At 37.5% G+C, this 26,148-nt stretch overlaps 2 protein-coding genes across 4 annotated transcripts; one reads left to right on the forward strand and one right to left on the reverse strand.

Moving 5' to 3' along the window:
* Positions 1-11,183: 11,183 nt before the first annotated feature.
* lipt2 (lipoyl(octanoyl) transferase 2) lies at positions 11,184-16,135 on the reverse strand. 3 transcript variants are annotated; one of them, XM_084126525.1, is made up of 4 exons: positions 14,332-14,424; positions 13,049-13,524; positions 11,761-11,994; positions 11,588-11,721 (listed from the first exon to the last, which is right to left on the reverse strand). In XM_084126525.1, exons 2-3 carry the CDS (start codon positions 13,491-13,493, stop codon positions 11,765-11,767), a joined length of 675 nt encoding a protein of 224 aa, XP_083982651.1. In that variant the 5' UTR covers positions 13,494-13,524; positions 14,332-14,424; the 3' UTR covers positions 11,588-11,721; positions 11,761-11,764. The 3 variants fall into 3 exon arrangements, with proteins under 3 accessions (XP_083982650.1, XP_083982652.1, XP_083982651.1); XM_084126524.1 differs by having other exon boundaries at positions 11,184-11,994; XM_084126526.1 differs by lacking the exon at positions 14,332-14,424 and adding an exon at positions 15,656-16,135 and having other exon boundaries at positions 11,188-11,994.
* Positions 15,664-25,310, forward strand: rnf169 (ring finger protein 169; the record flags this gene model as incomplete). Its single annotated transcript, XM_084126523.1, has 6 exons — positions 15,664-16,024; positions 17,169-17,242; positions 17,647-17,733; positions 17,897-18,003; positions 18,435-18,537; positions 21,664-25,310. The coding sequence occupies 6 exons, from the start codon at positions 15,664-15,666 to the stop codon at positions 22,840-22,842; spliced, it is 1,911 nt and encodes a 636-aa protein (XP_083982649.1). The 3' UTR covers positions 22,843-25,310.
* Between the last annotated feature and the right edge of the window lie 838 nt (positions 25,311-26,148).

A 26,148-nucleotide genomic window follows, 5' to 3' on the forward strand; every position in this document is an offset into this window, starting at 1 on the left:
AAACTTCACTGGCTTCCTGTTAGGTTCAGGATTGAGTATAAGATCTGTCTCCTGACCTATCAGTGTGTCTATGGCAGCGCACCAGTGTACCTCCAAGAACTCATTAATAGGCAAAACACAACCCGACATCTCCGTTCCTCTGACACCCACCAACTCCAGGTTCCCAAGTCCAAACTCCGCACTATGGGAGATAGGGCCTTCCAGGTGGCTGCACCTCGACTGTGGAATGCCCTCCCCAACCACCTAAGGGCGCCACAATCTATAGAGGTTTTTAAAAATAATTTAAAGACTCACTTATTTTGTATTGCATTTTCTTAATATAATTTTGTTTCTAGCTGTTTTTGACTGTTTTTATGTTCAGTGTTTTTAACTATGCACCTGTAGCACTTTGAGATGTGTTCTTCACGTGTAAAGTGCAATACAAATAAAATTTATTATTATTATTATTATTAGGTTAGAGAACATTGCATTTCGTTTCATCTGACAAAAGCAGCAGCTCGGGAGAGTTATTTCTCATCAGAACTCGTCATCCTCCACATTGCCTCATTTAAACCTACATTTCACACTGCATGCTGATGTGTCTTCCATCCTTGCCATTGCAGTCCAAGTCCTGCCCCCTTTTCTCCTTTCCACTCACCCACAAGCACTGTGCTTGAATACTAACACCACAGGCCAACCACTTTGATTGACAGGCCGTTCGACCCTGACCATCAGTGATGGGCCTATATGCACCAGTCCAATTACAGGATCTAGCCCGACCAGAACCCCCAATCCCATGGTTGGTTGCTTTTGTACTGACACACTGAATAACACAACTCCATGGCGGGAAAGGGTTCTGCTGTGGCACTGCGTTCACCTGAACATGTGAAATAAAACCCAGCAGAAATAGCACTTCCTTTGAGTGGGTGTATCAGACCAGAGGGATGCCTCTACAGACTGCAGAAAAATGTGGAATGATGTGGAAAGTCTTATTGCACACTGTCCTTGAAAGACAATGAAGGATTAAAATAAATCTTTAAATACTTCTTGGTTTTATGTTGTAACTCATTGAATGCAATCTCTGTTTTGGCAGTATAAAAGATTAAAGTCCCCCTGTGGTGAAAATCCAGCTTTTAATGTTGTTTATATGTCTATGTAGTGTTTTTAATATGCTTAAGACAAACCATGTGCAAATTCATAAGTCAACACCATTGCTGAGTATTGTCTCCTTAAAACTGCAGTGAACCAAAGACGGTCTCAAAAACGCGGTTTGAAATTGCTGACGTCACAAACTACCTTGTAACCAATCAGATCAACGTGCAATCATCAATAAGTGGATCTCTGAGCTGGTGTGAGTGAGTGGAAGCGAGGCTAATTTACAAAGAACCAAAGACAGTCTCAAAAACGCGGTTTGAAATCGCTGGTGTTTCTGACATCACAAAGTACCTTTTAACCAATCAGGTCAACATGAAAAACGATCTCCATTCACACGTAATCCTGGAAAACGAATAAAAAACCCTGTATTCTGCTGCCAGGCCATTAGATGGCGATGAAACACTAGACTGAACACGTAATACGCATGTGCATGGCGTCATCGTCTCCAGATATTTGTGTTTTTGTTGTTTACCACAGAGACCGTTTTCAAAAACGTGCACTTTGACACCCGTTTTCAAAACATTGCGTTTTCAAGCACCCAAAACGCCATTGTCGTTTAACGAACGGCCAAAGCACATAAAAAGTTTTACGTTTTTAGTTGAAAACAGTGTCATGTAAACAGCCTCTTAAATACAGGGGATTAGCAAAGGGAACAGCTGAACAGAATGAGAAATCAAATCAGTAACCATAGAAACAAATGATGAACTCAGGCAGGTGGGAAGAAGGCAATGACTGAAAACAAACAAACTGAACATAAACAAGAATAGTTTTCTTTATAATGGTATCAGGACAGTATCAAACTTAATTTTTTTTACGCCACCTAAAAATATAAATTTTTTAATTCATCATAGAAGGGGTTTATTCAAGTCACTGTATGGATGACTTGCATTCTAATGTACTTTTGAATAAATTAATAGACAGGACAAAAAAATTAGCCCCACATCATTGACCGCTATAAACATGTTAGTTTAGCTGAACAGTTCTTGTTTACCTAATCATCTATTCATTTTTTTTTAAATCAACTAAGTAAAATTGCTAACTGGACTTGACAAAGTGATCACCATTCAATTTCATTTTCTGAAAAAGAGCAGCAGTGATATTTTAATATGATTTCATTGTTCTGTGTGAAAAGAAAAGGAAAGGCAAGGAAAATAAATTAAAACAAAAAAGATTATTAAATGCTTATTTAAAAAGATTGTATGCTCAGTTAATACATTCTGTGTTCATTTAGCATTAATATAGTTGACGCTGTTATGATCACCATAGTATTAAGGTATGTATAATGCAATCATTTGGTGTGCCAAATAAAATCAAGCAAAATCCCCTGGTAAAAGCAAATAAGGTTTTTAGGCAGTGAAATTAACATCAAGAGGAGAATTAATGGCAAGCTACAGCAAAAAAAAAAGAAGAAAAAGAAAAAGAAAAAGCTTGCTCTGATACCATGCTTTGGAATAAAATACCTTAAACCGTTGGCACTAAAACTTATGACCTGCAATCTCAGAGATGTAACCATTGTAATCTGCAGAATCTTTGTGTTTTCTGTGCTGTTTTTTAGGAGAAAATCTTCGGAACTGGTTTAAATTTGGATTTAAACCTTGGTGTTTTCTGCGAATGCGTGTGTCCATGTGCAATACAGGTCAATGCACCGCTTTAAAATCCAAAATAGCTCTCAGTCCAGTTCAGATATTCCATTTCCTTTGAATCAACCTAAAATTTGCCACAAATTTCAAGGTCAATGGAGCAGCTCCAGTGTGATTAGTCACATGATATTTACAACTGTGTCCTTTGATGTGTCCAGAATTGACGACCCACAAGCAAAGACGGCTGAAATTAAATCACATACTTCAGAATAGCCTTGCACCAGCCAAGCGTCTGCCATTGAGGTATACGTTCACACTGTCAGTCCAAATTCTATTATTTGTGTATCTGATTGGAATCTGATCTAAATTGTTGACTGTCCACACTGTGTATCACAACTATTCACATCCAATTTGGATGTTTTAAAACTGATGAAGAAGACAGTATGGAATAAAGCCACACATATCAGCCTTCTACGTTTGCGGCTACACATTGTCATGTTGTAAATAAGACAACATCTGTAATGCAAACCCCTCCATGTTGCGGTTGTTGTTGTTGTATACCTACCATCACAACGTCATTGCCATAGAAACCAATGCAGATATTCCGGAAAACGAAAGAGCGCCACGGGACACACAAATCGGATCTAAACATTTGTGATACACAGTGTGGACAGTCAACCAGTCATTCCAATCAGATACACAAATAATCGGATTTTGGACTGTGAACATAGCCTGAAAAAGATATCCATTTCATGTGATTTTTTGTCGTTCAGACTTGCTAAATATGATCGGATTCCAATCAGGAATGCACAATAATCGGATTTGGACTGACAGTCTTAACATAGACCTCATTGGCTCAAACAAACTCTACAGAATCACAGTCTTTACCTTCTTCAGCAAGAATGATTCAACATCATAATTGTGTGACATATTAACATATTAACATTTAACAATTAGACACTTAACCTTTAACTCAGATTGTATTTCAGACATTAATCAAAGGCTTGTTTATCCTTCATAAATGTACCATCGCTCAGAGAACATGTTCCCAATGGCTTTAGGCTTTTATTTATTTCTTTATGTACAATTTATTTCCTGAGTAAACCATAATGCAGATGAGGGTGTAATTGACCATAAGGACAGCATGTTTGATTCATTGTGAAACATAAGAGAATTAATGGCGTACGATGCCAATAATTCACTGCAATAATGTTGTATTCAGACAACAAGGAGTCTGGAGGTGCACAGATCAATAACAACTCCTCGGCTGTGGCTAATGGGCCTCCAGGAGCGAGTATGTGAGTACAAGCACATTCCCACATGTAGGCTTTCTAATCCAATTGAAAATTCTCTTCGTCCATTTCAATGTATGACACCTCGTAAAGCTCATTTTCAAAGTGCTGCTCACTTTCACATTTGCCCTCACTCCCTCATCCACCCTCCCCTACAGCTTTCCTGTCAAACTAACCAGTGACAGCTCAACAGCCCAAAATAGTAGTAGCACTCCTGTTCTAACAGCGTGTTGCACACACTGCTGCATAACCACAGTGGTTTGGAAAAATACATCCCTCCTTCAACGGTTCAACCACTCTTTTTATTCCTCTGTCTCTATGCTGAAAGTGGCACAAACCTTGTTTGTGACTAGCCTCATTTTTTACCATTCATTTGCTACAAACCACATCAAATCAAAGTAATTTCTTTGGAAGGAGGAGTCCCTTCAGGCGACTGTGATTTCACCAAGTAGTGTGTTCCTGGATCAACATCCTTGTTGGTCCTGGAACAACATTCAGGTTTTAGGGTAAGGCTTAATACCAAAGTATACTTTGGTTTGACGCTATGCTTAGCATATGCATAAAGCTGATGCACAGCCTTATTAAAGTATACGTCATTTGAAGGTGTATGCAAACTGCCTGCGCTATTTCTGAAAAGTTATGAACAATAAAAATGTCTTTGGACTCTTTAAAACTTGAGTTGCGTGTATTTCTTAACCGCCTAGTACTTGTCACTTGTCAACGCAGGCATCTTTTGTTGTTGTGGTCTCTAATAATTTCTTGTTGTTGTTTCATAACTTTCGTTTCTTTTTCAACTGTGAAACAACAGGCAAGTCTAGTGTTGCCACCTTGTGACCAACTAATTAGAAAAAAAAAACAAATAAAGGTGCATGTGTGAGAAAACTGTACTATGCTGATGATGACATTTGCATTGCATTATATACCCTAGTGTACAAATAAAAATCAGAGTATACTTTGGGGTACACTAGGGAATTTGAACAGTGTGCGCAAATGTTGTCACCATAGTACTCATGCATCCTGAATTTCTAGCCCTGCATACTGTGTATGCGCTAATTATGTGCTCCACAAAGTGGCAACACTAGGCCAGGCTTTTGTACAGTTGAAAAAATAAACAAAAAACAAATTTGGATGCTTTCCTGCTATATATGCAAAAAAAAAAAAAAAAAAAAAAGTTTACGCCAACAGAGTAGTTTGTCCGAATACACAGTATTCGAAAAACAATAGACCAACTTTGCCAAGATTCTGACGTTTCCATAGGTCACATGACTGTGACAAAATGGCTGATGTAGTTTGTCTGAATTTCATTCACACATTTATACTATAGACCATTCTGTTTTAACGACCACAAAGTAAGTTTGAAACTAAATGGAGCACCATTTCAGATTCAGCGAACACAACTTCTGGAGAGAAATAGTGCAGACACTGGACAAAGATTAATCTTTCTAGTGAGAATGAGTCAACCACGCTATGAAATTGACTATTGTATATGGCGGCTGTACGCCTATGCTAAACTGAACTTATACTTTGGGTTTAGGACTGAAGTTCCTTCAAGTTTAGATGTTGGAAAACTAAAAGTAGAGAGGAGAATGTTTGGGAAACCTGTTTGAAAGTAGTCATTTGATGCTAGTGCAGTTTAATTGTACTTTATGTTAAGGGACAATATTAGGAATTCTCAGCAGATGATGCTGATCCAGGAATATGTCATACTTTGCAAAGTTCTGACTGTAAGTGGGCTAGCTAGGGTCTATTTTGGCGTACCCATTGTTCTCAATGTGTAAAGATCGATGACAGGCACCACTTTCCAGCTTCTTCATTAAACTCTCTTGACACTAACTTCTTCCCTCCGGGCATCAACCCCTGCTGCTCAAGGACCAAGAGTAGAGTAAGGATAACCATACTGTGTGTTTTCACACTACGGCATATGCCTGGAGCATCGGTCGTGGCATCATTTTCACATCCTCCTGCTTCTCATGATGGCTGATTTGAAGAGAGTTTTCACACATACACCAGCAATATGGCTCACAGCTACTTCCACTATTACAGTGAATGATCATTACAAGAGAGCTTATGCTGCATAACATTCAACTAGGAAAATCAGGATTTCTAACTTGCTAAAAATGCAACAGAATGGCATTTTAAGTTCAAACTTGGAAATTCTTACCAAGACGTGTGTGTGACGTCACACATGATAAACATTCTATTTTTAAATTGTAAATTGTAAAAAGTAAAATGCATTAGTGAGTCAAGGTTTCCATGTGTTCATGCCATGTTGGAATTAATTGCGAGATTCCGACGTGTAAAAAAAAGTATTTTAAAATCTGTATTATCCATTCTCTTTCATTTTGGACTGTTAAATAACAGGCTGATCTAGTGTTGCCACCTTGTGGACCCATTATTAAGCGCAAGACAAATAAAAATAAAAATCAAGGCACATGTGAGAAAAGTACACATGTACTACTACTGTATGTTGATTACGACATTTGCATCTCGCTATATATCCTAGTGTACGTGTAAAAATCAGAGAATACTTTGGGCTAGTATCCACTAGGGTATGCATACATTGCGCATAAATGTCGTCAGCACAGCAGCGCACAGCTCTTTTTTTTTTAATTGCACTAATTTGAAAAATCGAAAGGTTCCATGAACTTTTCACTAATGCACTAATTAGTTTGATTTACAAGGTGGCAACACTGGGCCAGACTGTTGTATTTCCCAACTTCCTACTTGGAAAAACTTCCAATTTAGAAATAATTTTACCAAGACATCCAGGGTGTGCAGATGATAAACACTCGTTTTTTAACAAGTAAAATGCATTGGTGAGTCAAGGTTCCTATGCATTCACACCATGTCGGAATTACTGTAATTACGAGATTCCGACTTGCAAAAATCATTCATGTCCTTGTAGAGACTTTTTTGAGAGACTCAAAATGGGAGCAGCTTCAGCCGGAAAATATAGTTATATTTCTGTTTAATCATTTCAATTGATTATTCTTAATGTTTTAATGCAAGAATAATCTGAAAATAAATGAAAAACATACTCCCTGAGTAAGCCCTGAGAAGAATGTCCAGGTGTTTTTTTATGGTAATTATGAACCATACGATACTCAGCAAGCAACGCAGCAATACTCTTTCTTTGTTGATAATTGAATGCTAACATTTTCCGTTGTGTTTCCTTAAACGCCATCTTGAGTGTCAGGCAGTGGAATCAGGTAGGAATATTTGACTTTGAATGGAACTGCAGCTTTAGTAAAAGTATGAAAGGGCTTTGAAATATTTCGAAAGATGTGCAATATGGTGAGCTTGCACTTAAAAGAAATCTTCAAAAAGGGAAAAATAATCAAATGTATTATGAAGTTTTTCTTTCATTACAGCAAGTCATTGAAAATTGTCACCCAGATGGTCTGACCTAGAGAGCTAAATGACAGAACGTGGTCTTTGACTGCCTCTCGCTCAAGCTTTCTTTAGCGCTCTCTCCAGGAGGAAAAGCACATCCTAGTGCTAGTGCTTCCTGATCCAATCACAGTGCTTGTCTCGATATAACTAGCCGTCAATAAGAGCATTTGAGCAGAGGGGACGGCATTACCATCGCACATTGCAAAGGATAGCAGTGTTCATGTTTGTTACTGCATTAAAGCTGACTGCTGTGTTGAATCCTCTAGAGGGCCATTCAAAATCCAGAGGACAGGCTCGGGATATTAGGGTTGCCTTTAAGTGCAGCTCTCCTCTTAAAAACTTCTTTTGTATCAGGCTGTGTTCTGATTTTAATGTCAAACTCTCATCCTTATTGTCCAATAAAAACATATTCCAGCTGGTCAGCTTGTTTGGTGATGATAACGTCATGCTTTTAGACCACGTTTCCCCCCAGTCTTTATTGTTGTGATGGATTGAATCAATAGAGGGTTTCTTTTTATGCACATTCCTGGGGTGACAATCAATTTATTGCTTGGTCTGATTCCACATACTTCAATTAGCCTACATAACTGTCCTGGCTTGCATATGAATAGGTAATGATCAAATGGCCACAATCAATAAAACAGAACAAAGAAAATCTACCAGGAAGGGGTTAGAGAAGTTAGTGAAAACAGCTTAATTTCTCCTATGGTATCATTCTTTCCTGTCTTGGCATACAAATGCACAAAAATGTTCATACTTCATACAGATATAGTCACTGTTACCTTTTTCCAGTATGATTTCGTCACATGGTAGGCTACAGGCTTTTGGTTCCACATTACAACACTACAAATCCTACAGAACTGTAATTTGCTAATCTATCCTTTTCAAAACCAGATACGCATCGAAGCACTGCCATCTATTGGTTGAAGTTTGAAAATACCTTTCGTTTAAAAGAACAGCTCACTCAAAAATGTTATATTTTTAGGGAATCTTCACACAGCTCTTTGCTCTAAAAAAAAAAAAAAAAAAAAAACACTACGAAAGGTTTTTAGTTCAAAGCAACAACATCTGTCAACCTCCAAAAAGCAATACAAAAGTATCTATATGTGCTGCATTACAACTCTTATGAATCCATACTAAAGCTTTGCGTGAGGAACAGACCGATACTCAAGCTCATTATTAATTGGGAAATTCCACCATGGCTCTTAAATTAAATATGGCATATATGAAGCAAGCTAGACATCAAAGATGTTTTGGAATAAAACACAAGTATGGACTATACTTTTAGCGTGCTTTTTTGTCATTGTTGAAGGTTCACTACTTTTATTGACTGGAAAAGAGCTGAAGAGATTCTTCAAAAACTCTCCTTTCAAGTGCCACAGAAAAAAAAAAAAGTCAGCAAACTGGTTTTGCTCATGAAGGTGAATAAATGATGACATAATTTTCATTTTGGGGTCAACTGTTCCTTTATTACTTCATGCAACAATAGGCCAAGACCTAAAAGGCTGTTTCTTGTCATGAAATTATAGATATGAAACATTAACAATATGAACAGTACTTTTTTTTGGTAGTGATCAAAAGCAGAGACTGATGCCATCCTGTATAATAATCAGTCTCCGCTTCAAAAGGTGACATTTCAGCAGTTAAAAAATGTAATCACAAGATTTTGGCCCCAAGGACACACACCCTCTGTAGAGGATGTGTTATTGAATCTAGCGCCTGTCCTTTTGATAGCCGTCCACTCAGTGCCACTGCAATGATCAGAGGAAAAAAAACATCTATAAATCACTGCTGGTCCACCACAGGCCTGCCATTTCCACAAGCCTGACAGAATATAAATCATGTTTACAAAAATGGAGTCTTTACAGAGAGCTGCTCCAAAAACATAATTACAGCTTGTAAAATTTGCCACTGTTTTCACACAAAGTAAAAGTTGGACAGAGAAAAAAAAATGGAAGTTGACGGACTGAAAGAATTATGTGAAGCTGTTTCACCTGACTTCAGACATTCTCATTAAGGCACTATTTTATGAGGATGCCCTCTGGTGACATCTTCAGGCCTTCATGGGAATCATAAATCTCATATGAGGTTTAAAAAAATTCTTTATAGGCATTTATGGTTCCATGAAGAACCTATAACGTTACTGACTGACGTATAAACATTATTGGAAGTGCTCTAGCCAGACAGGATTTAAACTTTGTCAGCTGAAGACCCAAGTTTGGTTTGAATACAAAAATGTACTAAGCACAATGTTCTCTCACCATTCCTGATTTCTAACATGCACTCAACTTCATTCAACGTGGTCTTGAAGCTATCAGAGCATAAACGAAAGATGCTGGCCTCCATCGCGTCTAGTCCCGTTCATATGTATATTGTGTGAGCTTATTTCGTCCATTAGATCGAAAAATCTGAAAAAAGTCCATAGAAAAAGCTCCCCTCAAACAAATCATGACAGATGTGGATGAAAGTGGACAAAAGAGACTTAAAAACACCAGGTATAAACAAAAATGTGTCTCCCTTGTCTACTTGTGATCTGATTAAAACACACATGGGAAGTGAAGGCTAGACCGTCATGGTCTGATCACACAGTGGAGCTGCTGTAGCTCAAATTGCTGAAAAACTTAATGCTGCTCATGATAGAAAAGTATCAGAACAAACAGTGCATCGCAGTTTGCTGAGTATCTGTCTGTGTAGCCGCAGAGTCACCGTGATTTTGCCAAGCAAAACCTGTTCCTGGGTCAACACATTTTTTTGATCCTGGAACAACAGTTCTGACTGAAAATGTAGTCCTAACAATATCCCTACCCCTAAACCTAACCCTACCCATAACTTATCCTTAAAATCAGAGGGAAATGATAGGTGAATAACACTGATGTAGAAGCACCTAACCCTGGTTGTAAGCTTAAACTTGACATAAACTGTAAACTTGTCCCTTAAATCTGATTGGTTGATTGGAATATTGTTCCAGGATCAAAGATGTTGCACTCGGTGAAATCACGTTCATCATAGCCGTAGACTGGTCAGAGTGCCCATGATGACCCCTGTCCACCGCCGGAAGCACCTATAATGAGTGTGCGAGCATCAGAACTAGACCATGGAGAAATGAAAGAAGGTTGCCTGGTCAGGTGAATCGCGTTTTCTTTTAGATCTATTGGATGGCCGAGTGTATGTGCATCATTTCCCTGGGGAAGAGATGGCAGCAGGATGCACTGAGGGAAGAAGGCAGGCCAGGCAGTTTTATTCTCTGGATAATGTTTCTGCTGGAAAACCTTGAGTACTGGCATTCATGTGGATGTTACTTTGACATACATTGTTTATGCCACAGCTTACATGAAGATTGTTGCAGACCACGGACACCTCTACATGTCAATGGTGTTTCCTGATGGCAGTGGCCATTCAGCAGGATAATGCACCATGCCACACTGCAAAAAAATAAAAATAAATCAGGAATGGTTTGAGGAAAATGACAAAAAAATTAAGGTCTTGCTTTGGCCTCCAAATTCCCCAGATCTCAATCTGACTGAGCATCTGAGGGATGTGCTGAACCAACAAATCTGATCCTGGAGGCCTTGCAATTCCCATCTCGCAACTTGTCTTGGTGCCTGAAACCACAGGACACGTTCAGAGGTCTTGTGGAGTCCATGCCTCGTTTGCCGCCCTTGCCAGAGCTGTTTTGGGACCTAGATGATATTAGGCAGGTGGTTTTAATGTTGTGGCTGTCCAGCCCTCCTAAATTGACATGTGAACAACATGTTTTGCTTATAAATCAAGAATATAGTGTATCGAAAGGTAATCAATTATTTTATTTAAATAACATTTACTTTGTGGAACACAATCCTGGAAAATTTCTAGAAATATCTACACTCGTGACCACTCAAAATCTTAGTATTTGCAGAGATGACCTTAATTGATTTTGCATAGGCCTAATATTAGTGTTTCTGTATTTTAAGTTAGATCAAGGTTGGATCCTAAAACTCACTGATCTATTGCTCACTTCTGCCTTTGGAAATGTGAACTGCAACTCCTGGTCTTTATTGTTCATATTGGTCACTCTACTGGGTCAAGCACTGTTTCCTAAATAAAAAACCCATGAAGAAAATCTGGTTTGGTCGACCATTTTTTTGACCCTAAGTGCACATTGATATTCTTTGAAGCACCTTGGGGTACCATGTAGTAATAGCTAATATAGCAAGCATTCAGTATTATGATCTGAAACCAACACTGTACCATGGTAATACCAAAATATTTTTATGGGAAGGTAAATTGACAATGCAAAAAATGCAATTCTTTTTAATAACATTACAAGCAGACAGATTTAAACATTTGTTGATTAAAAAAGACTAATGTTTACAATTAAGAAGTGTTTCAACTGAAGCTGCCATTATATGTTAAAGTGCAGTTAAATTGTTCAGTAAAGGCTTCCAGCAGTTTTGGCATGGCCTCTTCAGTCGAGATATCCCGTCCCAGCTCTCGGCTCAGTGAGGTCACACCTTTTCCCACAATCCCACATGGCACAATGTTGTCAAACCAACTCATGTCTGTGTTGCAGTTAAGAGCCAAACCATGAGAGGTGATGTATCTTCCACAATGGATACCTGCAAAACAAGACAATTACCAACAAAATACTTGATCACAATCTTCTGAACTTTATTTGAACAAAATGTACAGTGGGGCCCTGATTTTTTTTTTTTTCTCCATTTAAAGCTGGAAATATATTGTTGAAACATTTTATACAAAGAAATTATATGATAAAATAAAATGCACTTTTTTTTTAGGTGACCAATCAAATGTAAACAAATTGTGACAATGAAAATGCTTTTGGGAACATTCTATACACTACTGGTGAAACGTTTGGGGTCAATTAAGATTTTATTTTTATTTTTTAAGAAATTAAAACGTTGCTATGGAAGCTTGTTTCCGCCACAGAATAAAAAATAAAAAGGTAAATCTGAATGTTGACCCCACAATTCTGACTTTTTATCTCAAAATTGCAATTGCGAGTTGTAAAGTCAGAATTGGGTGATATAGTCACAATTGCAAGATATAAACTCACAATTGTGTGTTATAAAGTCAGAATTGTGAGATATAGGCCCTAAACATGCAAATGTGAGATTAAAAAGTTGCAATTATCTTTTAAAATGTTTTATTCTGTGGCGGAAACAAGCTTCCATACTTTGCAAAGATGCATTAAATTGATCAAAAGAGACTGTAAAGACTTTTACATTGTTCCAAACAATCTATATATATATATAAAAAAATGCAGTTCTTTTAAACATTATATTCAAAGTATCCTGAAAAAACAAACAAAAAAACCCCACAAATATTAAGCAGCACAACTTTCAACACTGATAATAATAAGAAATGTTTTTGTGAGATCCAAATAAGCGTATTAGAGTGATTTCTGAAGGATAAAAAAAAAATATTTCAAAATATTTCAACGTTTATTTATATTGTAATATTATTCCAATCCATTACTATTTTACTGTATTTTTAATCAACTCAATGCAGCCTCAGTTAAGCTTCTTTCAAAAACTTTTGTATGGTAGTATATATATATACACACAGATGAGCCAAAAAATTTTTTGCACCAGCCTAATATGCTGTTAGTCCTCCCTATGCTGCCGACCCACTGTGGAACAAGTTACTTACCAATTGCACAGATTTTGTTGTTGCCCACCCAGACACCTGTATCTGGAGAAGAGGAGGCGTTGATCCCAAATTTACTGCACATCTTGATCACAGTCCTTTCCAGTTCACACACGTACCATCTCACACTCTTCTTAAAGCAGCCCAGGTTGAGGACGGGATAACACACTAACTGACCAGGTCCATGGAAAGTTATTAGACCTCCTCGGTTGGTACGGAAGAAGTCTGCGCCCAGCTCTTTGAGTCTCCGCTCCTCCTCAGGAGGGTAAGGAGCCTGTCTGATGCCGATGGTGTACACAGGCTCATGTTCACACAGTAATAAAGTGTTTGGGCTGATGCTAGACGAATCCAGATGTTGCTTTATGTGCAGCTGCTGTATCTTCAAGGCACTACCGTAGGAAATCCTCCCTAAATGCAGCACCTTGACAGCAGCCTTACCGACTGACATTGTGTTTTCAAATGAGCTTTTGAAGCATCAACTACACGGATGGAAAACAAGGTCACAATTAGTTCCATATTTTGCCCAACTTAAAACAAATATATATGTATTTTACATTTAATGTATGCCATTTATCAACTATCCATATGTTACCCTAGATCACAAAACATGTCGCACGTGTATATTTGTGGCAATAGCCAACAATACATTGAATGGGTCAAAATGACAGATTTTTCTTTTATGCCCCAAATCATGAGGATATTAAAGATCATGTTCCATAAAGATATTTAGTAAATTTCCTACTGTAAATATATAAAACATTTATTTTTGTGCGTGAATGCGGCACAATCGCCAACATAAATTGACAACTTGGCGATTTTCTCAATGTTTTGATGTTTTTGCACCCTCAGATTCCAGATTTTCAATAGTTGTATCTCTGCCAAATATTGTCCTGTCCTAACAAACCATACATCAATAAAAAGCTTATTTATTCAGCTTTCAGATGATGCATAAATCTCAATTTCAACAAACTGACCCATGTGACTGGTTTTGTGGCCCATGGTCACATATATCCTTTTTATGACCCGACGAATCAATTAACTGATAATTATTCTGCAATTAATCTGATAAGTTTTCGGAGAAATCCATCACTAACTGTAATGTCATTTCACACCAGTTTTAAAAGAGGATGCACCGAATACAAAGATGATAACAGCAAGTTCCAACATAACTTGTATGTTGTTGTAACACACATATGTTGTAGGCTCATAAAGCAGAGATTTGCATCTATGCTTTATGAGCGTGTACAGTAAGAACACAAGTTGTGTTAAAGGACAGTCATTCTTACTGTACGCGCTGCAGTGCTTCCAGTACGGACTTATTCTACTTCAGCTCCAGAGGGCGAAGAAGGCGTGATGCATTACTGCCATCTACTGGTTTGGTGCGCTACCGACTAACTAAACTTTACATCAAGAAAAAGCAGTGTAAAAAGTTCAATCAAAAATTCAGGGGGAAAAATAAATAAAAATAAATGTATTGTTGTGAAATATTATTACAAATTAAAATAATAGTTTTCTATTTTAATATACTTTAAAATGTAATTTATTTCTGTGAGGAAAAGTTAATTTTTTCCACATCATTCCAGTCTTCAGTCACATGAAATCAGAGCCGTTAAATGTTTTTCAACGGCTCTGCATGAAATCATTCTGATATGATGATTTGATCCTCAATAAATATTTCTGATTATTATCAATGTTGAAAACAGTTGTGCTGCTTAATGTTTTTTTGTTTTTTTTTTGAATCTGTGACACTTATTTTCAGAATCCATTGATGAATAAAAGGTTAAAGAGAACAGCATTTATTCCAAATAGAAATCTCTTCTAACAATATAAATCTTTACTATCACTTTTTTTTTTTAAATATATAATTTCAACACATCCTTGCTGAATAAAAGTATTATATGCCTTTTTTTTTTTAACTTAGACCCCAAACTTTTGAATGGTAGTGTATATTGTTACAAAAGATTTCTATTTGAAATAAATGCTGTTTTTTTAAAACTTTTTATTCATCAAAGAATCCTGAAAAAAGTATCACAGGTTATAACAAATATTAAGCAACACAACTGTTTCCAACATTGATGATAAATTGACATTAGAATGATTTCTGAAGGATCATGTGACACTGAAGACTGAAGTAATGATGCTGAAAATTCAGCTTTGCATCATATTAAAACACTGAATCAGAAAAACATTATTTTAAATTGTACTACTATTTCACAATATTACAGTTTTTCCTGTATTTTTGATCAAATAAATGCAGGCTTGACGAGACTTCTTTCAAACACATTAAAAATATTTACTATATTACTGCATTCTATACAGTATTACTATACATACTATATAGTATATAAGTGTATATATATATAATTTTTATATATATATATATATATATATATATATATATATATATATATATATATATATATATATATATAAGATTAAGTTAAGTGCCCCGATACCTTGTGACTAGTGTATAAAATAATAATAAAAATAAAAAAATAAATTAATTGTCGTTCCACTTTTTCCAAAAAAAAAAAAAAAAAAGGTTCCACCGCTGCACGTGACGTCACGAGAGGGCGGGGCTTGTTTTCAAACCCAGACTCAGGCTCATACCAACGAAGATGGCGGCGGTGGGGTCCGCCAAATCCACTGGACTGGGACAGAGAGGCAAAACCAGGCCTGGCGCTCACGCCGCTCCGCTGTCTTTGGAGGAGGCCCGGTGTCCGGTGTGCTCGGAGATACTCCTGGAGCCGGTGACGATGCCCTGCGGACACTCGGTGTGCCTGCACTGCTTCCAGCGGACGGTGAAGCTGATCAGCCTGTGCTGTCCGCTGTGCCGGCTGCGGGTGTCCAGCTGGGCCCGCACGCAGTCCCGGGAGAAGAGCCTGGTCAACGCCGAGCTGTGGGAGCTGGTCCGCCTCAGTCACCCGGAGAGATGCAAGCGGAGGATGGAGCAGAGGGACGGGGAGATCGCGGACGGGGGTTAGTCAGTGTGACCTGAAGAATATTACATAATCATGAGTTTGAAATCATTGTTTACGCTTGGAGAAATCGCCGAATGTCATGGCAGACAGTTTTACACCTTCAGTGATTAACGTTAATATCAGTTCAGAAGACCGTTTCACCTAATAACTCAATAATAACAAGATATATTTTTATAATCGAGTGTTTCTATTATCCAACGTGAAGGATATGAAACGTAAATAATTTTTAAACAGGGAACTGTAATCTGGAAGAAAAACAGCAGTGTTTTGTTGGGGGGCGTTCACACACACTTCACACAGGACTGTCTGCGCTGTTTTTAACGTTTGGTCTGTGTGTCCTCAAATTCATGGTCGCGTCGCGTCTGACGCGTTGCGTTTTTAACTTGAAAAAACACAACTAAAGATGATTTTAGTGGCAAATTTGATCAAACACATAAAATATACTTTTTTTTTAGTATATACAGACAGCTCTGGGAAAAGAATAAGACACCACTGCATAATTAGCAGTTTCTCTGAATTTATTATTTATATGTATCTGTTTGAGTAAAATAATTATTATTTTTTTACTTATTCTACAAACTACTGACAACTTTTTTTGTTTGTTTTTTAAATTCCAATTAAAAATATTGTCATTTAGAGCATTTATTTGCATAAAATGACAACTGGTCAAATTAACGAAAAAATATGTCATACGTTTTCAGACCTCGAATAATACACAGAAAACAAGTTTATGACCATCAGAACTTGATCAGCATAACTACGTGATTGTATAATTTAGACTTTATAAAGTATTGAAACTAATTTAAGAATTAGTTTTATAATGACAAAAAAAAAGTATGTTTGTTCAAATTTAATTTGTCGCTATGACTTACAAGACATTCTAGTGTGGTATCCTATTCCTAACATTGCTGTTTGTAAAGTTGATTGAATGTAAAACTGAGTGGGAACTTGTCCAGGCATGTGTGTGTGTGTCCAGTGGGCGGAGCTAGTGACTGAACTGAGATTGAGAGAGCATCAAATGTGTTTGTCATGGTTTGGTGTCATTAGTGAGTTTGAATTTGTGTTAGGAAAAAGGGAAGCCAATTGGCCATATTGTCTTCTTTTCTTGTGATTTCTTATATGTTTATGTTTTCATCTCTTAGAAATTTTTCGTGCCCCAGTGCCAGTTCATAAGCCTGGAGATATGCGTCAAGAGTACGAGAAACAAAAGATGAAGGTAAGTTACAGAGGCATGACACTACCGAGTCAATTGTTTGCACTCTTCATTGCCATTTTCTTCATTTCTCATTGACATTATTTTTTGCTTACATTTACAAATAAAAATTATAACCATTTTTTTTAATTAACCTGTAGTTCCTTATAAATACCCCAGTATTAACATTTGATTAAATTACTATTGTTCCAACAAAGTGGAAAAGTTAACAAACATCTCTCATAAGGGATTTAAATGATGGCCTGCACTTATTTGGCATTTGGTAAAATGCAAAGCACTTCTGATTTCTAATAAGCCTGTTTTGCTTGTTCTCCTTATAGCATAAAATAAAGTTGCATATATATATATATATATATATATATATATATATATATATATATATATATAAGCACAGGGTTATTTTTCAGGGTGGATGCAGTGAAGAAACTGAAGAGAGAAAGAAAAAAATCCATAGAAAAGAAGAGTGTGGGATGCTCAAACATTGTCAATATCCTGTATGTTCAAAACTCTTCTTCGTTGTTTCCTACTTAAAACAAACATGCACACATACAGTTAATTCATATACTTCACAATTTGGCATATTTATATTATGAACTATTTTGCTACTGCTCAATTATATTTGCTCATCCGTCTCACTCTTTAGTTACTGTGTTTCAGTTCTGTGGAGTGTCAGACTCTGAGAATGAAGAGCCAGTGGGAAAGAGGACCAGACACGTTTCAGCATTTGTACGAAAAACAAGATGCTCCCCTGCTTTCAATAGAGGGTATTGCACTTTACATATTTACTTTATATTTGAAATGTATTTATGTGCTTAGTATGTATTATTAGTGGTAGAATTATATATATTTTTCATTGTATCTAGAACAGGGGACCTGCAAAACACTAACATACAAAAATGATTCCTTATTATGACCATTTTCCATATTTTTAAAAAACAGTCACCAAAACTATAAAAATAAAACACAGAGGCATACAAATTATGTAGTGGCCAAAAGTGTCAAGCGAATTATGTTGTTTGAACTTATATATATATATATATATATATATATATACCTTTGATTATAGCATAATATCTACAGTTTAGAGGAAAGCTTAAATAGTGTGACTTAATTGTGATGCTTCCCCCAATACATATCTAATTTTGAGGTGTTACATAGAGATAAACATCCATACCATCATTGTGCTGCATTACAGTTGTCTTCATAGCAGTGCCGTTCAGAGGAGCAGGAGCTGTACGGATTCTGAGGACGGCAGAGGAAAAAGCAGAGTTCACACACATCATGCTGTTCCTGACAAGGTATAATAGTTCAGTTATTGCCTGAATGTGTAATCATCAGTCTAATTTGTTGTTAGATAAAACACCAGTGCTGTTCCAATAAATATATTTGGCTCTCAACTTCACTTCAGAGTGCTGAAAAAATATGTATATATTTACTAGGGCTGTACTCAACCAAAGAAAATCTTGGTCGACTGAAGTCCTGAAGTTTTCGACTAAAAATCGACTAAAATCGACTAAAAATGACGTTAGAAAAAAAACGTTAAATTAATTAGCTGCGCACTGTGCGCAGTACTTGGTAGCCTTGTTGTCCGCCTAAATGAATTATAAATAAACATAAAAAAACTAGTCGGCTATTTGCAGTATTAAATCGTTTTTGACGTAATTAATTTGCACTGAAATGAGTCTGACACGAGTCTGTCGGCTGTCGGCTCTGACAGCGTTGCATCACGTGCACCTGCGCAATATCATAGCCTATGATTTCCGAAAATAGTACTATGTTGTCAACTAGTGATATCATGACAAGAACTTTTGAGGAATATGTAACATAATTTAGACAATTGTTTCTGTCATATGTATTATAATAACTGACAGACTCCATAACTTCAGCCGTTCTGTGCAGCTCGCACAGAGTGAGGCTGAACCTATTTTTTACAGTCTATGGGCTGAACATAGGAGCTCAGCTTCGCGGCTGAGACACGAATAGACTATTAACTTAAAGCTTTTACTCTTAAACACAAAAGGCACGTCCACTTTAATAAAAAAAATAATATTTATTAAACAAACCAGATCAAGTAATATTCAGCAAACCTTCTAGTAGCCTACTTTCTTCAATCTGTCCGTCTTCTCCGGTGAGTTGGGCTAATCCAAAAGAAGTGAAAACAAGGGGGGTGTTCTGAAGACAGACTGTTACCTGTGAAACAGGGGTGCTCTGAAAACACCCCCATTAGCAATTAGTGCTTTCCACCTGATGAAATGAACGCGGCAAAACTGATTACCGGTAAATGAACGCGACAAAACTAATGAAATGAACGCGACAAAACTAATGAAATGAACGCGGCAAAAAATCGACCAATCAGAATTTTGGTCGAGCCAGAACGTATTGACCAAATAATCGACTAATCGACTGGAAGAATACAGCCCTAATATTTACTATATTTTATTTTAGTAAGAAGACACATTTATCCAAAGCAGTTTAGGTCCAACCCTAATTAAACGCACATGTACAAGCTAATCAAGGTCTTCAGGATTACTAGAAAATTACAAGTAGGCAAGTTTAAAAAAAAGCACAGTGGATTTGAAGATCTCTGTCCTAGAGAAACCTAAGTTTATAGGCTCAGGTATACTTCATTTTCCGCAGTGGACCGCGATCTTTGGGGATCGGACCAGTCTTACTGGGCTGAAACCAGAAAACATCTTCTGCAATGCACTTACTTGAGATTTTCATCTAGGTCCATTTGTGCTTTTAGAAATCCAATATATTGCCATTTGGTTTAACAACTGACTTTTTTCCACACCTTCAAATGAATCTTGTGCATTCCTCTTTCTCAAATCCACAGCTTTTTTTTAGTGTATAGGTGTGTTCACGCTATGTTGGAATTACCGTAATTACAAGATTTCGACTTGTAAAAAGAGTTCACGTCCTTGTAGAACTTGTAATTACATCTTGTTAAACTCAGAATTTTCTGAGAGCTTGTTCTGACTTGTACCACGTGACCGCTCCAGATTCATTTTGCCGTTGATAGTGTTGCTGTAGAAATGCATAATTCTGATTCTGAGGACGTGAAATAGAGGTCTTCGCGGGTCCACTTGGATCCGGAAAACTGAGGTCCGACCCGAGATCCAAGGGGGTTCGGGTCCAAAACTTCGCAGAGTGCCTTGGACATGGGTCGGGTTTGGTATTAGTGGTCTCGGGTAATTTAAAATAGATGTGCTTTTTCTGAATGGACGTGAGAAGACTCAAATTCTTTTAAACTATGTTGAGCATTTAACAAATTGTCAATTCTATGACAACGTTATCTCACTTTATAATTTCTCTCTGAATCCACACTTCTGTGTGCAATGGACTATACGCACAGTTGCTTCTGCGAATCATTGCTCCACATTTTTGCCTACTCTTTCAACGAGTGTCGTTAACATGAATTAAAATAAACTTTAATCATCTTATGGTCAGATAAATAGCATTACTTCAAAAGTAATAGGGCGTAATGAGGTTACAATGATGAGTGATTGACATTTCAGCACTTCAGCGCGTACTTGCGCGTTCATGTCAAGTGCATTTTTGAGAAACGCACATAGAAAAGTTAAATGTTTGTAACCTCGCACACAGAAATCCATCTTATAGCTTTGAGATCCATCAGGAAAAGCCATTCGCTTCATTATGCGGCGTGTTCATGCAGGGATTTTCTTTTTTGTGTGCACCGTAGATGAGGTCATTAACGTTGCAGACAACACTAGCAAATCCAAATTCACTGGTCACAACTGAAAGCCGAACTCAAGGGATAACTTCTATCCATCGGGCAGGCAATAATATTAAATAATTTAAGAAATAAATATAAGTAATGGAGCAGTGGCCAAATCAGTCAGCAGGACACTGTTTGTGTTCAGGTCCAGTCGGGTTAAAAAATAAATGCCTTTGGGTAGGGTCGGACTCGGGTCTGTCTCGGGTCGTGTTTTTGAAAAAGTGATTTGAGTTGGGTATAGATTTTAGGGTCCGAGAAGACCTCTAATGTGAACATCTCCAAGTAGAACGTCCCGGGTTGTCATCTCATAATTATGGTATTTACAACATGGTGTGAACGCAGCATATAATCACCCAATCTCTGCCCACTAGGCCACAGCACCTATATAGTAGGACAGGGGTGTCCAATTCTGCTCCTGAAGTTTAGCTTCAATTCTAATTAAGAAACCTGAACCAGCTAATCAATGTCTTCTAAATGACTAGAAACTTCCAGAAGAGTGTTTTAGGGCAGGTAGGAGCTAATCTCTGCCAGACCTTGGCCCTTCAGAAGCACAGTTGGACCCCCCTGGAGAAGGAAATAGCATCTGTTGTTGCAATCAGTGGTAGTCTTGACAAAAGGCACATTTTCCAGTGAATCAGTCATTTTTATTGTCAGTGATACTCCTCTCCCACTTTCCCCGCTCTAGGCAAGCATCACTCATAGTTACAACGCTGGAATCCTTCTCTCATCGGAGAACAGTCTGTCTTTTTCAGCGCCGGTACTGAGCCTAGATAAGAGACACCACTGGCGGGGCATCCACACCTCTTCCGTTTCTGTTGTGCTTCAAACGAAACCAGAGAGGTCCATCAGCCCCGAGAGCAATGATAGCATATCGGAAGAACTCAACCATTTCAAGCCTATTGTCTGCTCGCCGTGCACGCCACCCAAAAGGTTGCCCGATGGACGACTTTTGGAGCCTACGATCGTGAAGTCGACCCCTAGGAACTTGACACGCACTCTGCAGAAGTCCACAAGCTACGAGGCCAGCCCCACCATCTTGCAGAAGTGGAAGCAGATTGAAGTTGATCGTCAGAGCATCAAGGTGACCTCAAAAGGTACAGTCACAAGTCCGATCGCAGAGGATCTTAGCCATAAACTGAGTCCCGTAGAAGAACGTGACAGCCGACTCTGCAGCTGTGCTGTAGCCACGGACGGCTTGAAGGATCATCAGTGCATTTGTGAGTCAAGTGCCAAAGGGTCTAAGGATCAGAAGGATAAACTTGTAGTCTGTAATAAACGACGGCTTATATTTGATCAGTGTAACAAAGAGGAAGATACACAGCCAGTTAGCACTCGTGTCAGGTCGACAACTCAAACTATTGCAGACACTTCATCCCCAAAAAGGCGTAGCAGATGTGAAGCACTCTGTGAACCCACAGAAACGTGTGCACCGATGTTGGATAAACACGCTGGACATTGTAATCAGGGAACTGTAGACCCTGAGAACTTTATAAATGAGCCTAGCACCAGGAGCTGTGCACTTAACAGACCTACCTCAAGAAGGGGCAAAAAGAGAAGCCACAAAACCAAACACTTGGAAGAGAACCTCCAGGCAAAAATATCCCGGACCGATAGCTGCAATGCCTGCGACAGGCTTGATGATCCTATTGTCCGGCGAATGAATCAGGAAAAGGTGGACAGAGAACTGGCACTGAAGCTACAAAGACAGTTTGACAGAGAATGCCAAAAAGTGGACAGGCACAAAACAAGTCGTAACAAATACGAACTCAGGTCCTGGGCTACGAAAGATGGGATGGTAGGACACAATGCACGCAGATCAGGAAGAATCTCCAAAAGAAATGAACACTTGAACTATAGCTGTTAAAGGGACTTACGGTTATAGTAGTGTTTTATCGTAGTGATTCATAACAGTCGCAAACGTTTTCTTTGCTTAGGCACTATAGAGGCTTGCTAACATCTGGATGAGTATTTACTTTTTCGACTTGCCATTTAACAGATGTGTTTCATCCAAAGTGTTTCATCCGAGTCCACCTAGAGCAACCTGGGGTTAAGTGCCTTTGCTCAAGGGCAATGGTTGCAGGACAAGATTGGGCTCTCGGCAACTTTCCCATTCATGGGGATTCAAAGCTGCAGTGTTTTGTTTCCAGCTCTGTTACTGTTTAACTGGCTTCTACTACTCAAAAAGAGGAAACCAGGTATATGTTGTTTGGGGGACGGAAAATGCATACAGAACTATATATAAGAACTCTTTTGAAAGGCTTTTCAGTACTTCAAGCCAGAGACAATAGTACTCCTTACAATCTCTTTGTGCTCATCACAATCACAATAGCTCCTCAAGAAGTTTGTTTGCATGTTTTAAAGTTACCATAGGACATTTGTTAAAACAGAAGATGTTTTGTACAAAGGTGTAGCATAACCCTTTTTCTTTGGAATTTCTTGTTTCCAGTTGCCTGGGAAGTTTTCTCTTGATGTATCAATCTATCAAACAACTCGTACGAATATATATATATTTTTGGGAATGATTTGGGTGGGAAAGTGTAAAATTGTAGCCTTAGGTCAGAAAACTACTCTACACAAACGCATAGACGCAAATGCTTGGTCAACGGTTTGCAAGAGTGCAGTCTTGTTTGTGCGTAACCTGTTTACTGCGTTCTTCGGTACTGGGAAGGAAACAAACCTTAGTAGTCAAGGCAGCCATAGAGTTGCCTTCAAATGTTTGTGCCATTAATCAGGATGTATTATTTTTAGTTAGCTAGCTATGAACCGCTTTAAGACAAACATCTAAGGATACAAAAAAAAAAAAAATGTTACACATTTGTTCAACTATTTTTGGAGTTTACTATAAAAAAACAAAAAGAGCTTATTTACAGAAGTCATGGACAGTTTTATTTATATGGTATCCACAGACAGCGATTGACTGTCGTAAAACTCCAACAGCAGTTCAATAACTTAATGCTTTCTCTAATGGTAGAGCTGCGGAAGTTGGTCTCTCCTTATATGAAAATATGTATAGTTAAGGAGTTTGCATCGTTATATTTACTAAATGAGGAAAATAAACCTCAAAGGAAAATAAACCTCAAAGTAGGTGGTAAGTGGTTCACCAGAGAAAACTGATCAGAGATAACGGTTTATGCTAATGCCTGCTATAGCACCCCTTGTGGCAGTGCTGAGAATGCAACACTTGTTTGTTACACATTTCATCATTTGAAATCAAACTCGAAAGAAAGACTTTAGAAAGCGCTTGCGTTCACATGTTTGTGTAGAGTATGTTTCGGGCCTAGCTGTGCAAATATTTTTCTTTTTATACCATTAAGTAAAATAGTTATAAAATAGTTTGGGATGTTAAAATGCTAAAAGGCATTGTGTGACAATGTTGACCAGAAAGATTTCTAAAGAAATCTGATCGGTTTATTTTGACTTTTATTATTTAAACTAATCCTAGCTTCTTTTTCTTTTCTTTTTTTTTTTAGGGTTTTTTTTTTTTTTTTTTTTTTTTCCTCTAGTGTTTTGACACTCTCCAAACTGTAATCTAAATAAAATATAATGCATCTGATTAAGAGGATATAAAGTAACTGCGTTTGGATACTTCTGCAAAAGCTGTGCATATAACGCCACAACGAAAAATCATGCATGCTTACTTGATTCGGCAACTGGCAAAACAAATATGTGGTTTATATTTCAGACATTGGTTTCTGTCATTGTATTTTTTGGGGAGTTTCTACATGTTTCACTTTTAGCTTGATCGTCACTTAACGGCGAGACACCACTCTTAAGGGCTACTTTCATTTCACAACTTTATCTATTAGGCTGTGTTTACTTAGAGAGATCTATTTTGTGACTTGTGTCTGCCAAGAAAGCTTTAATCATGTTTCTTTTGCTGTAAAAAGACACATTCAGTTGGACCACATCTATATGCACATACATTTACTGTTGCCTACTTTTTACCCTGAACTCATTTTTATTACAGACAGATTATTTCTATCCTGTATACTTCTTTGTAATGTGCCAACATGCCTGATTTCTGCAATCACGCAGTCTTTCCTTTTTGTTTTCCTTTATGTAAGTTCTATACAATACTGTAGGTTGCCAGCTGTACTATTGGAGAAGATAAATAGATTTTTATGCATTACTGTACTATTTTGAAAATATGACTTGCCTATATTGGTATTGATACTGATGCAAAGATGTTATTAGGGATTGTTTCTGACTGGCTTCCGAAGGATTCGGATTGTCTTCCATTGTCGAAAGGTATTGCTGGATTTGAAAGAGAATGTGGCATATGTATGAATTCTGTGGAGATCTAAAGAACACATTATATTTATTTGAACAGTACTTTGTAACAATGTCATCTTTTTAAACATTGCCTTTATACATGATTTTACGGTTTCTGTCAACAAAACACTAGGAGCAGGAATTAAATAATGTAGCATTCGTTCAGATTTTGCAAGCAAGTTTTTTTCTTTTTTCTTTTTAAAAGTATTTAATCTAAAGATTTTTTAAAGGTGTATTAAGCGATTTCTGAGAAATGCTATTGAAAGTGGATCGACTGAGTGGCAAAACACACTTGTAGCCAATCATTAGTAAGGGGAGTATACACTCTTAAATGCCTGTGTTGCATAACTTGTTTGTTAATTTGGGGGCGGAGCTATCAAGATGGGGTGTGTTTGTTTTTGGTGATTTCAAATATCAACATTTTTGAGAAATCGCTTACTGCACCTTTAAGCATATGCATTGTTTCCTAATGACAGAATGTAGTCTATTCTTCTGAGGGTGTTCATTATTAACAACAACAAAAATCAATTGATACATTTGCCAGTCCTCCCGTATTTTTATTTATTTTTTTCTTATCCAATTAATAAAAGGAGATAAAAGCTAAATATGAACTAGAGGTATTCGCCCTTATTTCATAACATGGTAAACATACCTCTGCAAAAAGCTATCTGCTAATAAAGGTCCTGAATGGGATAGATCTTAGGTATACATCATCTTTGTGGAAACCCTGAATCGTGTGGGAGACATGCCCTGGGGTTCAAGAAGAAAAGCAGAAATAAAAAGGAGGCTTATTTATTTACTGAGATGTTTATTTGAAAGGTTGCTGCCTGTAATCATCGTATGACTGCAAACGTGCAAGTACACGTACAGAAATAGATCATGAAGTTACAAAGTGGGC

Source organism: Abramis brama (assembly GCF_963993115.1).
Source record: "Abramis brama genome assembly, chromosome: 10".
Taxonomy (NCBI): domain Eukaryota; kingdom Metazoa; phylum Chordata; class Actinopteri; order Cypriniformes; family Leuciscidae; genus Abramis; species Abramis brama.

Coding starts and splice junctions, on each gene's coding strand:
- lipt2 (XM_084126524.1), bottom strand. CDS start 13,493: ATGTCAGTCGGTAAGGCTGCTGTCAAGGTGCTGCATTTAGGGAGGATT. Junction 11,995..13,048: donor CAACAAAATCTGTGCAATTG/GTAAGTAACTTG, acceptor CTTGTTTTGCAG/GTATCCATTGTGGAAGATAC.